We start from the raw sequence: 15,053 nt of genomic DNA on the forward strand, positions 1-15,053 counted from the left end.
CACACATACACACACACACCAGAGGTGGAAAGTAATGAATTACATTTACTTTACACGTTACTGTAATTGAGTAGGTTTTTTTTTTTTTTATTTGTAATTTTACTTTTACTTAATGGTCTTTTGGAAGTACTGTACTTCGCCAACGTTTTAAATCACATATGTTACTGAATAAAAACATGTTGGCCTGAATAAATAAATAAATAAATAAATTGGCAGTGAACAATGAGGACAGGAGAATAATGAGGACAGGAGAATGATGAGGACAGGAGAATGATGAGGACATGAGAATGATGAGGACAGGAGAATGATGAGGACAGGAGAATGATGAGGACATGAGAATAATGAGGACAGGAGAATGATGAGGACAGGAGAATAATGAGGACAGGAGAATGATGAGGACAGGAGAAAGTACAGTACAGTGCTTAAAGGTCAGATGGGAGATCATTTTCCGTAGCATTTTTTTTTACTGTATTGCTTAAAATCCTCTTCATACCCTGATTGTAACCAATAAATGCATTGTCACAAAAAGAAAGGCCTCTAAAAACACCATCCAATCATAGTGAATGACCCGAACGAATCAATTGGATGATGATGCATCAATCAAAGTGCCATCTGCCCCCCAACACAGAGGTAAATTTCACTTGCAAAACATCCTCAAAGTAAAAGCACTTTTAAGCGTTCATTTTTAACCTGTACCAAAATAACCCAATTTTGTCATCCAAGGTAAACCCTCACAGGAAATCCTCAATGTGGAGTCACTGTGTGACACATTACAATATATTAAGCTTCCTCTTTCCACTCATTGACATCGCTTCTCTACCAGTCAGGGTTAGGGTTAAGAGGATAAACCCATTCTGACCTCTTACTCTTGCACCCTTTAAAACCCAAGTGTACATGTTGAAACTCATGGGTTGTAGCAACAATTCTGACTACAATGAGATTGAGATGTTGCATATTGTCGACTTCAGTTCTTTACAAAGCAGTGTGAAGAAATGTTGATTCTATAGTAATTTGTGTCATGACTCAGGTTACATTATGGCAGGAGTTCAATAAATGAAGTCATGTCTGCTCATGACTCTGATGCCTATGACTGTGTCAAACTGAAGCCTTGATTCATATCCGAATCCGCCTCACTCTGCACGTCACATTATTGCGACAGATTTGCCAAAAATGACAGTAACACTGACATAAATTCAAGATCCACTTTTCTTGTATATGAGTAAACCAGCTGCTCTTTATTAACCCAATCCCTCTGTAGCTGAAGGCAGATTAAGTGAATGGCATGAACATAAACTTACTGATGTTATCTTTTTTTGCACTGCAGGTTCTTGAATGACCTCCAGGGGTCGATTCCATCCATCCTTCCACCTTCTACCGCATTATCCTCCACATGAGTGCGGAGGGCACTGGTGCCAGTCTCAACTGACATAGGGCCAAAGGTGGGGGTCACACCCTGGACAGATTGCCAGTCCATCACAGTGGTCAATTTAGAGTGTCCAATTTACTTAATCCCAATATTGCATGTTTTTGGACCGTGGGAGGAAACCCATACACACACAGGGAGAACTTGCAAAGGCTAACCAGAAGTGTGTCTGCATGAAAGTCTATGAAACTTTGTCCATAAATCAGTAAAGATTTTCCTGAAGGGTTTGCAGCCTCACATTCTTTCAGATTGCCTTCAACACAGCATAACATTCATTATGATTAAGTTGTGGTACACTTGTATTGTTGCATGTTGCATGATTAAACACAGATGTCACACATGGCGATCTGCTGCTTGTGCACTTCTTCCCCAGCTCCGCCCTCTCATCCAAATATGGTCACTTCTTTTCTTTCTTTTTTTTCTCCTCCAAAAACTAAGACAGTGCTGGATAATGTGCACAAACTCAAGGTTTCAAAACAACAATGAGTGATGTCACGGTTGAATTTTTGATCCCTCTGGCTTTTCCTGTCACTGTCACCATGACGTCTGTACATACAATCGATGGACGATACAGACCGATGAACTGCCCTCCAAATTCACACAGTGGAAATATTTACAATCACTACAATGCAATCACTGCACGCTTGTGTCAAGACAGAGTTTGTATGTGTTGAATGTTGACCTGTGCACCGTGGGGACTGTGAGATTACAGCAGTCTGTGCTCATAGAGGAGAAACATGTTTTTGTGTCCTTCCACAGAGCAGGGCGTAGGAATTTAAACAGTGTTAGTAAAAATTAGTTAATGTGCTGTGGCATTACTTCAAACACAGCAGAAAACAGACAACAACAACAAGGACACCCTAAAAGTATGCAGTGCACTTGTATATTCAGTCATGAATAAAAAAAAAAGGTTTATCATCCTTAGAAAGGATATTGACTCAGTCCCGTACATGCAGTAATAAGGCAACCTCAGGGGACAGATTTATCATTGTTTTGTTGTAATATCATGTGTAAAATGTGTAAAAATAAATAATAATACAGTCATTCTTACAGGAATTGCAGTTGCAGCCACGCATTCGGTTTGTGTCTTGGCTATTTTGGGGTTGTGTCTTATTGATGATCCCGCTGGCTCGACACAGGGGTGATAAATGACACGGACAACATTTGCGGCCTCTGCAAAGCGGTGGGCGTGAGAGGAAACACGGAGGTGACTCGGGTTCACAGCGTGTTTGAGTAGAACAGATGGGCCTGGGTCCTGACTCTCACATTGTACGTGGGAAACCAAACAGCCAGCAGCCGTCCTAAGGAGTGCTGGAGACTGTTTGTTAGAAAGTATGCTTGTGAGAAACAAGAAAGGGACATAAAGGTGCCATTCATTCATATGTATAAGTAACTGGCATTGGCATGAGCATTGATTTTTCTCTGCATTCTGAGCGTTAGTGAAAAAAGCACTGGCATGTGCTGTATTGACACTTCTCTGTTAAATAATAACCAAGTTCTTCAGGTGTTTTCTGTTACCCTGCGACCAAAACACACAAGCTGTATTAAGGTGGGAATGAGCTCACAGTCGTGGGTTTCAGCTCTAACAGCCCAAAGGAGCTCTCAGACAAGGTTGTTCTGCACACTGACAGTGTTTGTTGTGTTTGTCAGACAAAGTGGACCAAACAGCGGCAGACCCGGTCAACATCCCGTTGCCATCCTCTCACCATGGAAGAGCTTTGAAAATCACTGTCTTCTTCCAGACTCTGTGCTCTAAATCATTCATAAGCCTGTGACATGAAGAACGTGAGTACAAGTGGCGTGATGTGATGAAATGTTAATTGTCTCTGGTAATTCTCCAGCACCTGCAGTGTTCATTCACATTCATTTGCTGCACGGCAGCTGATTTCATGCATGGATCTCCAGTTGCTCTGGAGATGAACACAAACAAGACAAAGCCAAGCGGAGCACTGCTGCACAAAAAAATGATTTATTGGTTTCTCTTCTCCTGAGCCCTCAACCCCTTTCTCACGTGGGGAAGAAGAAAAAGAAAAAAAAGAAGCAAAAGAGAAATACCTTCCTGAAAAAAAAACTCAGCAGTACATAATTATTGATTACTTGCCACAGTTCTTCAAGTGTTGTAGCTCCATTTCATTCTGCAAGTATGTTAAGATATTTCCTTTTCTTTTTTTTGAGGTGGGGCTTGTACACAGTAACAGTAAAACTGAATGAAAGATTAAAAACTTAAGGGTTCTCTAAAGTGATTCTGTCCTCAATGAATCACCAATCCACTTACGTAATTCGACAGATTTGTTTTGGTGGGACGACATGTCTGAACATGATGCTAAATGCTATTAAAATCATATTGAAAATGTTAAAATATTTATTTTGTGATTATTATAATAATGATAAGACGTGTTTTATTGTATTTGTTTAGTTCTTGTTCTTGGTGTACTCGTTCAGTTTCTGTTTTGATTCATTTTTATTGTCATTTTCCTGCAATTTACCTTTGTTGGAAAAATAAAGTTAGTAATCATTCATCTTGTGATTCTTGTGATCAGCCTCTGCCACAGACACAGATGCTACAGGGAAAATTTCATCATTACACCTTCCCTGTGAACCTCATGACAATTGGGCTTGTCTTGTGTCATGCTGTTGTTGTCACCATGGTTACCACTGTCTGTTTTCCCCGGATTACACATGTGTGGGCATATAACCCTCTCTTTATCATCTCCTCTGCAGTCAGTATAATTAAACACCCTATGAGGATAAAAGTGATTACTTTAATTCAGATTATAATCCCCTTGCCTCTTTTCTGGCAACTAACTCATTGAAACTATAACGTGTCTTGTTCCATGGAATGTAAGTACATGCCCAGACATACAGTATAGTGTGGTTGTGAGATTATAACCTTTAGATTTTTTTTATTTTCATTTTAGCAGCATTAGAATGAGCCAGCAATTTCTTATATTCCCTGTTGTTTATAATACATATTTATACCTTTAATCATTTATGTCTGCTGATGAAACATTGCAATTTTACCCATAGTGGGACTAATAAATGATTATCTTATCTTATTAGAAAGGGGGGGGGGGGGGGGGGGGGACAACACCCTGCTCAGAATTCATAATCACTCACTTTAAGAAGTTGAGTTCAAATAAGGTTCTGAATGATGATTATCTGACATAAAGTACCATCTGTTCTGCACTGAACACGCAGCTGGTCTGGCATCTATCAAGGACAGTGTAAGGTTTCCTGTATGTCATAAGCTCTAGTGACGTCATTAGATACAGTAGCTCCATGCCTTGGGTTACACTCTGCATTACTGAACCATGCTGCCCTCTGGTGGTTAGAACCTGAGCCTACAACTCCAGTATAAAAAGGACTCGATTATGTGGGTAAAAGTAAGTGGGTGTCATTAATGGCATATCAGGTATTTAATATTCATAAATAAATGTATAATAATGGTTGTTGTTTAAAAATAAATGTTAATCGTAAATGGAGACATAATCAAAGGATGTCAATTGAAACAGGCACATAAGTAAATACATTAACTATTCAACAAAACAACGAAAGCGAGTTCATTTGTTGGTTTATAGGTAAATTAAACTCGATTTAATTCATAAAATCAAAAAAGTGCTCCGCCCTCCGTTACGTCATCATTACGCGACAGCAGCACACCGCCTGGCTCAGGTCTACCCGTGTCACATGTGAGTTAAAGCTTATTATGTTTACTTCTACATGTAGGCTACATGTAGGTCTCATTATTAATGAATTCGACTACATGTCTCTGTAACTGTTCAACTATTTGTTTCTTATCCGTCGAGTTTGTGTGTGTGTCGGAGACCTTGTGCAGCGAGTTAGAATTTCTCGGTCGACTTTTAGCCCAGACTCCGTTAACAGAACGGTCCAATTTAGTTTGTAACGGCTTGTCGGCGGTAATAGTGATGTTATAAAACAATACACCTGGCTGTACCTGAATTGTTTTTAGCCGCAAGCAAATTCGGCATTCATGGCATTTCCTCAACTATTAAATATATATTGTTTACACAGAACTTTCTACTTAGCCTGCATAACAGTCTCCACAAAGTACTTAAAAGCAGACGTAATGTGAGAAAAAAAATCAATATATGTTACACATGATGGTTTTCACACACACACACACACAAAATAAAATCAATAATATTGTGAATCAATTGCAATTATTTTGGTCAGGATAATAGAGACAGGAGCTGTTTATATCGTCCCATGCCTATTACACATCCCTGAAGATATTCAATTAAATGAATCAAATATGTAGCCTTTGATCTAATCATAAACACTAACAAACCTGATCTCAATCAATTATTGATTTGTTTTATGCCAATCGGGTTTTAGTTTAAATTGACCACCTGATATTTATGAGAATTTTAATGTTCTGATGTTGTCTGTTCCCTATTTCAGACTCTAGACCTGAATCTCTCGCACAAGCCACAGGTTGTAAAGGTGACAGTCATGTTGGCAAAAACAGAGGAAAGGAAGACACAGAAAGGAGGAGAAAAAAAGAGGAGACATGCTGGTGAGGATGGAGGTGGAGGAGAGAAAAAGAAGAAGGGTCCTGGAGATGGTGCAAGGAAACGTCTGGATGCCCTGAGTGTAGGCTATTTCCGCCGAGTCGGGGAAAGACTGGGTGAAGGATTTGAAGATGAGGAAGAGAGAGGTGAGAATAGAATTCTCATTTAGTCACAGTTGTCCTTCTGAATAAAGAAGTGCGCTCAGCACAATTATACTTCTTTCCACTCTATCCATCCATTCATTATCTATACCACTTTTTCTTATTTTCTTTATAATTTGACACTTGTTGCATCTCTCTCATGATCTTCTGTAGTGATGTTTGTGGAGAACGTTCTCTTAGAAGTAAAAGGTAAAGCGATGCTGGTGGCAATGGACCAGACAGGAAGCATCACTCTGCAGCGGCTGCTCTCGCTGTCCAGCCTCGAGCAGGGGGCAGAGGTGCTGGCAGAACTCGGCGGCGACTCGGGCATGCAGTTTAAAGATGTTTCTTGTGATCGGTGTGGCGGCCATGTTGTGGAGAGTGCAGTCAGACAGATGTCCAGATGGACTGGTAAGATAATTGTGTTAGACCGGTATGTTTCACTTGAATTTGATCACTTTCTACAGTTAAGTCCTTTGTGGTAAAACAGTGTTGTTTGCATCCGATTGTTTTTAGAGCCGCCTGCTACCACAGAAGAAGAAGAGGAGGAGGAGGAGGTGAGCTGTGGACTCCTGGAGGCGCAGGTGTTGTCTCTAAGTCAGGTGGTCAGAGACAACATTGGAGAGTTCATCAAACATGTTCACGGCTCACATGTGGTCCGCACACTTTTACACGTGTTGGCAGGCTGTGTAGGACCCCCCCGCACTGAGTCTCATCCAGGTACACACACATTTGCACCGAAACAGAGCTTAACACATTTTAAAAGCATTGTTAATCATCAAAGTTTCTGTAATGGTTAATACACCAGTATGTAGAAGCTCTTTAACCGAAATGATACTTTTGATGCTAAAATATAATTATTATTGTTATCAAACTGAAGTAATAGTAAAGCCCATTATTATTTCTTGATTAAGATGTCAAATTATAGTTATTAAAATTAAATATTCTTTTACTGGTTGGATGTTATGCTTGATTAATGTCCGGTTAAAAGGTGAATTCAGTTCATTCGCCAAATAAATAACAATAACAATAACACTTTTAATTTTAATCAAGTTTTTGTAAGATATTATCTGTGAAAACCAAATATTTTTTATTTTAAAGTGGTTATTTACTTATACAAGCATACTTATGGGGTGTATATTCAGTTTGGGCCAATAAACCCTCTTAAATGTAACCCAGAAAATTCAAATATTATCAGTAAAACTTAAATAAATAGAAGACATTTCAGGAAAATGTCTCTGGTAAAAGTACGTCTTAAGATAGTCATTAAAAGATGTTACTGAGAAAGCCATCATGGTCGTTCATAACCCGTCGCAGATATGAAGCGTTTCATCCTCAGTGTTTGTGACACTGCGTTGCCCAGTATCAGGCAATCGTGGCATCAGATGGTCCTAACCAGGCAGAAAATGTCAGAAGTTTTCCAGAGAAATAATTTCACCCTCTCTTCACTTTGTAGTGAAGCGTGACAGAAAGAGAAAAGCCTGTGATTGCTGGTAGTTCTTTGAGGTTTGTCTCAGGACACTTGCACCCAGAGGCATGTGAACATTAATCTCGTATTCATGCCGTCTCTCCTCTTTTCATATTCCCGTCTCTCCTCCAGGTGCGAGAGATCGCAGCGCCGCTCCTCAGCTGACAGACTTTGAGATCCCCACGTCGTTTTGGTATGAGCTGAAAAGCCTCACGGAGACCTTGATGGAAAATGTGAACCGTGAGTCTTTCATCAAACCCTGGCACACGGGTCCCTGTCTTAATTAATCACTGAATATAAAAGATGTGTCCTGTGGTCAAGGGTTTCACAGAGGGAGAATATTAATATTGCAAAGCAATGGGTGAAAAAATATTTTTTCTGTATTAATTGTGTCTGTGTCTGTATTTTCTCAGTTTACCAATTAGTTGTTTGGTCCATTAGATATCAGACAATAGAGAAAAAAGTTTTTTGGTATATTCCAGACCTCACGATGTTCTCAAATATCTTGATATACATTTTACTGTCACAGATAATATTGACATTTAACAAGTTGAAATCAAATACTTAGTTTTTTATTGATGTTTGAAAAAAAACACTGTAACCCATTTTGGCCGCTTGTACCCGCGGTCTCGTTCTTTCGGTCATGATCCGCCGCTCTTGACCATAGGTGAGGGATGGAGCGAAGATCAACCGGTAGATCGAGAGCTTTGCCTTTTGGCTCAGCTTCCCTTTTTGTCACAGCTGTGCGGTAAAGTGAACGCAACACCGCTTAGATCTCAACGCTCCGTTGTTCCCTCACTCGTGAAAAAGACCCCAAGATACTTAGGTCCTTTTCCAAACTTATGGTCCACTAGACTCAGTACAATTGGGGGTTGCAACGTTCAGCCGGTCCGAGTTTTGCTTTCACACGTGAACCTTTTGAATAACGTATTCCCCTCCTCGCCTGAGGTGGCGCTGCAGCAAGAATTACTGAAGGAGAAGACGAGACAAGCGATGAACAAGAAAACTGCCACATGAGAGCAAAACATGGAGCGGCATCAAATCCTATCAGTCTTTGGTCGTTTCCTGCGCTTGGTTCACTTGGAGCGAACCAAGACCTACGTTTTTAGGCGGACCAGAGTTTGGTTGCACATTCACACCTCCCCAAATGAACCGCACTTTCTGTGCAAACAAACTACGGTTCGATTAAGACAGGCTGGTGTGAATGCACCCTTAAACTCCTTCACTAGGGGTAAAGACTCATTCCTCACCTAGAGTCCATTGGTTTCCTACTGAGAACCACGGCCTCTGATTTGCAGATGTTGAAACTCGGCTGTGAACCGATCCAGTGAGCGCTGTAGATCCCAGACCGACACAAAATTGTTTGCAGAGCAGAGAGTCTTAATACTCCTCCCTCTCTCCCAGTGAGTGTGACAGATGCTGTTGCCAGTGCAGTGTTCCAGACCATGTTGACTGTGTGTCACAGAAAACGGCCCAAACTCGGCAAACAGCTCCTCACAGGAATCATGGAGTACCTGACGAGTCGCAGCGCTGCTCCGGGAGTTAGGTCAGGCCTGAATTCTGCTCAAATGAAATCTAAAAAAATGTGAGTTTGTGCCACAATGTTAACAGAAAATACTGCTTTTGTTTCCCCTACAGTCCACTTCTGGTCTTTCTGAAGGATCAGGCCTCCAGTCACCTCCTTGAGATGATCATACAGCTCTCCCACAAGTCCCTTCTGCGTGATCTCTACAAGAATCATCTCAAGGGTCAGCTGGTCGACCTCGCTCTCCACCCTATTGCCAACTTCCCCATACAGAGGCTGACTGCAGCCTCTGCCAAACACAAGATGGTCAGTCAGAGCAGGAAGAAACTTTTATCAACTTTCTACTGTCGTCCGACCACATATGCACATGAATATTGTGATTTAACAGACGTTCTTGTTTAACTTAGGTTCATTTTATGCAGTGTTCGTTTTGTATCATTTTGGAGAAACAATAATATATTACTGAAGTATATAGAAACATTGAAACCTTTTGTTTAGTATGAAGCCTGTGGGCAAGAATTTAAAACTTCCTCCACACATTTGTGTCTCTGCAGTTCGTGAACTTGTTTGATGAGTTGGTCCAAGGTGTGGAGGCCATCTTGGCTGTGGGTCACATGGGTGTGATCGTCCAACTGGCCGAGAGCTGCGCAGAGAGCGAGGAGAAACAGGACGAGATGATGCAGTGTCTCTTACATGTAAGCCCCGAGGTCTTGAGTCAACACAGCGATGCCCTTGTTTTCCGTTTATCCGTCCTTATTTTACGACTGAGATCCAGACTCCGTAAACGAGACCCCGCTGATGTGTTTCCTTCCAGGCGTTCCACTGCGCTGAGCCTGGCTCCCGTCTCGTCTGCTGCCTCCCTCTCTTCATGTCCCTGCTCGCCTATGAGGTGTACTACCACACGGACACAGATGAGGGCAGCACACAGACAGAGGTAAACAGCTGAGAGGCTTTAAATCACGTCATTAGTGGAATGAGTGTAATTGCAGCGTGGCTAAGTAGTGCAAAGCTGCACTGCAAAGCCTTTGAATACCAATGAATCCCTTTCGATTGATCATTTTCTAGGTCCCACTGTCCTCCATCTGTTACCACGGCTCCCGGCTGGTCCAGGCGTTGGCCAGGTTCAAAGAGCGCTCGCTCCTCCTCAGCAGCCTGCGCACTCTAAATCCCGCTGACCTCCTGAAGCTGGCATCGGACCCTGCGGGCAGCCATGTCCTCCAGGCCCTCATCACCACGTCCAGTGACAAGGGGAGGGGCAAGATCCTCAGGAGACTGGAGGTACGAGCAGTGGGGGCTGAAATGATTCCAAATATATTTTAGTTATAAAAAGTTTTTTTGATCAAGTAATTAATATTCAATGCTGGAAATAAGGACAAAAACATAGTGAAGATGGATTTTAGTAAATAGTAAACCAAAAGCTGAGGTTGGAGCTCATTTACACCTACTCCAGACCCCTAAACACTATCACAAACACATCAAATCCAATCAACTGAATACATAAAGTGACCTCATCAGAAATAACAAAACCTTTAAATGAAGGGGAAAAGGAATAATATAAGAGTATGTAATTAATAAAGTACATCGTTAATCGCCTCAGGCACACTCCCTGAGTTGTTTTATGAAAAACAACCGCTAATTCACCCGATAAATAAATAATAAAATCTATAATAAGTAGTAGTCGGATCAATGATACAATTTCAAAAATGTATATATACTTTTCAAGTAAAATAAACCTTTCTTGTCCTTGGCTTCAGTAAAAATTCCCAGTTTTGTTTTTTGTTTTTTAAAGTTAAGTTAGACATTATTTTGAGCTGCTACTACTATTGGCTGTAATGTCCTTTTAGTGCACATTCAGTGGATGTTATTTAACACTTGTTTTTAATTGAAGGAAGTTTATTGTGTGTTTATCCATCTTCTTCCTTCTTTATCCTCCACAATCCCAGCTGACATAGGGCGAAAGGTGGGGTACAGACAGACAAACATCCTCTATCACACTTACAGTCAATTTAGAGTGTCTAATTTGCCTAATCTCCAAATCTGCATGTTTTGGACACGCGCACACACACACACACGCACACACACACACACACACACACACACACACACACACACACACACACACACACACAGGGAGAACATTCAAACTCCATGCAGAAAGGCCCTTTAAATGCCCTTTTTTTTTCCCCCCTCTGTTCCATATCCTCCCCAGGGTCTGTACGTCCAGTTGGCCTGCTCCAGACTGGGCAGTCGTGTGCTTGAAGCCATATGGAACAGTGCATCAGTCAATCAGAGGCAAAGCATCGCGCAGGAACTCGGTAACACAGTGACAGGAGCTTTCACTTTCACACTTGCACACGTTTATTCAGCTCAAATGCAAACTTATCTTTTGTTTTTTCCTTTTCCCCTCCCTCCCTCTCTCTCTCTCCCTGCGTCTCTTCCAGTTCCAAGTGAAAGCCAGCTGAGGTCCAATCAGTTTGCTCGTCACGTTTGGGCCAAATTTGCCCTCTCCCACTTTTTACATCGACGCGCCCACTGGCAGGAAATACAGACTGGAGAGTCCAAGAAGCGGAAGCTTTTCAGCGACTTACTGGAGTAACAAGTACATACTTGTACAATCTTTTTACATCTTGATTTGAAAATAAATTAAAAAAAAGGATTTTTACTGTGTGTGTTATGTGCAAGATGAAATGTGGCCTGTAGGGGCTGCTGGTGCACCATTTACTCTTAGAGCCTTCATCTTCTAGTATGAGCAGAGCAACACAAGCTCTGATGTGCAAATGTAGAATCACCCCAGAAAACTGATGCTGTTATGTTTGAGAATTAGTAATCGTTGTCATGTTACTAAAATGTGCTCCGCCCACAAGACGATACAAAACTATAGCAGGGGGACAATTAAAGTGAAGACGATAAATCAAGTTTACACTCACTGGTCACTTTTTAATGTATAAAAGACACTTAAAGTGTGGAGAGCTCCACCTGGTATGGTCTTTTGTGGCTACTGTTCATCTGCTTCAAGGTCTAACGTGATTTTAGAGATGCCCATCTTTATACCTTGGCTGTAACGAGCATCAATAAAGCGTTTTAGCCCAGAGAAGATGTGGAAATGTAAGTAGATCATCAGCTTCTGAACCGCTCAGAACCAGCCTGTCTGGCACCAAACACCACGCTGCGTTAAAAGTCAATTAAACCACCTTTAATCTCCAATCTGATGCTCCTTTTGAACTCCAGCTCCTGCAGTGAAATGCTGCCGTGTGATTGGCTGATGAAATGTTTGCATTGACAAGCAGTCGAACAGGTGTACCTAATAAAGTGGGCGGTGAGTGTTTGGTGAAAATTACTTTTACTCTCACAGAGGAGCAATGAAACTGGGGATTATTCACATTTAAGATGCTGAAATCAGACAACTTGTTAAGGTTGATAAAAACAAAAAAAAAAACTAAGGGCATGTAAACAAACAAACAAAAAAATTCAAAAAACCAGGTCAATAAATAAAATCTCTTAAAGGCACAGAGCAGATTAAAAGTAGCAATGACAGATTTAGGCAGCTGCAACAGATAAATGCAGATGATATCAGATTAACAGATTAACAGATTTAAAGTAGCAGTCGTGTGCCGAGAGTTAAAACCCCAGAGTTAAAAACAGTCGGAGATTAAATTATTAGATTAAATATAAGTACTAATCAGTCACTTGTTGCAGCCCGACTCCAGCGCTCAGCGAGTTTTAAAACTGGTCAGAGAATAATTGATTTTCCGTTGCCCCTGAGGCCTCGCCACGTGTCCTAAGTGGAAGCCAGAAAAAATAAACTCAGTCTGCTGTGAAAGCGCTCTGTGCCACAGCAGTGAGCCGCCTTCTGACGCGAGCCTGTAGGAGACACATTAGCTGAGTCACAGAGGAGATCGTAGATCCTAAATTGATTTTGAAGGAAGGACCTTTATCCTGGCAGATGCTTCAACTGTGGAGACGCAGCGTGAGCCGAGAAGCCACGTTGTAAGACGGCGCGTCTTATTGGCGGTGCCATCAAAAAGGGAGTGGCGAATAGAGAGGTCTTTATTTTACAGTTTCATTTCATAACGTTCAGATCAAACACTACGGGTCCAATTCAAGGTTTTGATCGGTTTTCATTATTTTTAGGTTTTGACTTTTTGTTTTTAAAATTAGTTTGAATTAGGTTTTTTTTTTTAGTTTCAGTTTGGAATTCATTAGTTTCAGTGTTAGTTAGTTTTTTTTGTAATATGGTAATATGTAATATGGAGTATTTGCCAGGTGCCAGATTCAAAAAGGTCAAAGGTCAGAGGTATTGCGGGTCATAAAAACCCCAGCAAAAGATGCCATTTTAAAAGTGTTTTAGGACAAATGAACAACCATCCCTGAATCAAATATAATCGTCTACAAGAAAGTAGCTTTAAGTGCAAAATGTGCATCATGCTGCTGAGGTTGGATGCAGTTAGTGTGGCAGGTTAAAATCAAATAGCCAACAGACTAAAATACACACAAACATAAATACTACTACTACTACTACTACTACCACTACTACTACTACTACTACTAATAATAATAATAATTATAGTAATGATAAATAACCTTTTACGACACCAGGAGTCTCCGGAGCTCAATCTGAGGAAAAACATGAGAAAATTAAAAAACAAACAAACAATAAACCAAGTAAAAGAGAAGAGATGAACCAACTCAACCCGATTAACTAAATAACGAATGTTATGTTCAATGTTCAGCATTTTCAACAAATGAAAATGCTGTCTCAAAAACATCCTTCTATTCATATATTAATCTTCTTTTGTATGACATAAATTTACATTTTCACAACAATTTCAGTTACTTTTATAAACACACAATTCAGTTTCAGTTAGTTATTGTTTTTTTTGTTTTGTTTTTTTCAAACCTCTAGTTTTTATCTTTATTTCAGTTAACGAAAGCAGTTTTGCCTTTTGTTTTTTCAATGTTCCGTTATTTCATTCATTTTCGTTAATAACCATAATAACCATGGTCCAACTCTAGTATCATCATGTGAGAATGAAAAATAGAAACAAGAGAACATTCATTTAAACGAATTCTTCCTTAATAAAAACTGTTACGATGTGTCAGAGTTTCCTGGAGCTGTGAATCCAACACAGAGGTGTTGGTTCACCTGTGCGATGTGTTTGAATGAGTGTGATGTGTTTGAGAAGTTTTAGATATAGATATTTGTTTGTTGCATTTATGAACTTTAACAACCACAAGAAAGACCTAAGACTGTAATCTAAAACTAAACGGAAATAATTTAGAAATCTTACAAAAACTTGTTTAAAACCAAAAATGTTTTTGCTATTTATTTGGCAAATAACAAACTGAATTCACATTTTTAATATCCAAACTTGAGCCGAAGCCTCACTGGGCTTCTTCTCCGAGAACATTCAACCACTAAAACTAATGTTTCTGTTCAGGAATGCAAGTAAATAACTATAATTTGACATTTGAATATAATAATAACAATGTTAATTGTATTAAAAATATCTTTACGGATCATTACGGAAGCATAAAGAATGATTTTGATAATTATGGATGCAGCTGTGATGTTTGTTCAGCTTTGTACATACATTACATAAATAGTCATATGGTGATAAAAGAAAACACAGCTTTCAGACACGTCTGCTTTGAAACTGCGTCCATTTCATTGAGTTCATTCCACCCTAACCTCAGTCATCGGTCGCAGCATCTCGTGAAACTCTGGCCATGTTTGCTCTGCTGTCGTCTCTCGACCTGCTATTAATTAGCATCGGTGGAAACGTGGAGAGCGTCGCATGAGGCATTAATCACATAATGAGGCTGATCTGTGCCCTTTTCTTCAACCCGCACTTACAATCACTCGGCTTGATGGTTCACTCTGGGCTTCCTGCTTTGATGAAACCACTTTTTTAATTACACGTGCTTCGCTCTCAGTGTGATGTTCAAGGAGAGATGGGCCTGGCTC

General features: G+C 40.4%; 1 protein-coding gene across 1 annotated transcript; it reads left to right on the forward strand.

Annotated features, from left to right (window-relative positions):
* The first annotated feature begins 5,065 nt into the window (after window positions 1–5,065).
* LOC131458485 (nucleolar protein 9) lies at window positions 5,066–11,750 on the forward strand. Its single transcript, XM_058627660.1, has 12 exons — window positions 5,066–5,112; window positions 5,846–6,101; window positions 6,270–6,506; window positions 6,612–6,815; window positions 7,696–7,803; window positions 8,968–9,109; window positions 9,202–9,394; window positions 9,643–9,783; window positions 9,903–10,022; window positions 10,154–10,366; window positions 11,298–11,403; window positions 11,530–11,750. Exons 2-12 carry the CDS (start codon window positions 5,897–5,899, stop codon window positions 11,682–11,684), a joined length of 1,824 nt encoding a protein of 607 aa, XP_058483643.1. The 5' UTR covers window positions 5,066–5,112; window positions 5,846–5,896; the 3' UTR covers window positions 11,685–11,750.
* Window positions 11,751–15,053: the final 3,303 nt, after the last annotated feature.

The sequence above is a fragment of the Solea solea genome, chromosome 1 (genome assembly GCF_958295425.1).
Source record: "Solea solea chromosome 1, fSolSol10.1, whole genome shotgun sequence".
Classification (NCBI taxonomy): domain Eukaryota; kingdom Metazoa; phylum Chordata; class Actinopteri; order Pleuronectiformes; family Soleidae; genus Solea; species Solea solea.

Excerpts from the sequence above, each read along its gene's own strand:
- LOC131458485 (XM_058627660.1), top strand. The coding sequence starts at position 5,897 with ATGTTGGCAAAAACAGAGGAAAGGAAGACACAGAAAGGAGGAGAAAAA. Across the intron at positions 9,110-9,201 it reads AGCGCTGCTCCGGGAGTTAG|TCCACTTCTGGTCTTTCTGA; the intron begins GTCAGGCCTGAA and ends TTTCCCCTACAG. Across the intron at positions 9,395-9,642 it reads CCTCTGCCAAACACAAGATG|TTCGTGAACTTGTTTGATGA; the intron begins GTCAGTCAGAGC and ends GTGTCTCTGCAG.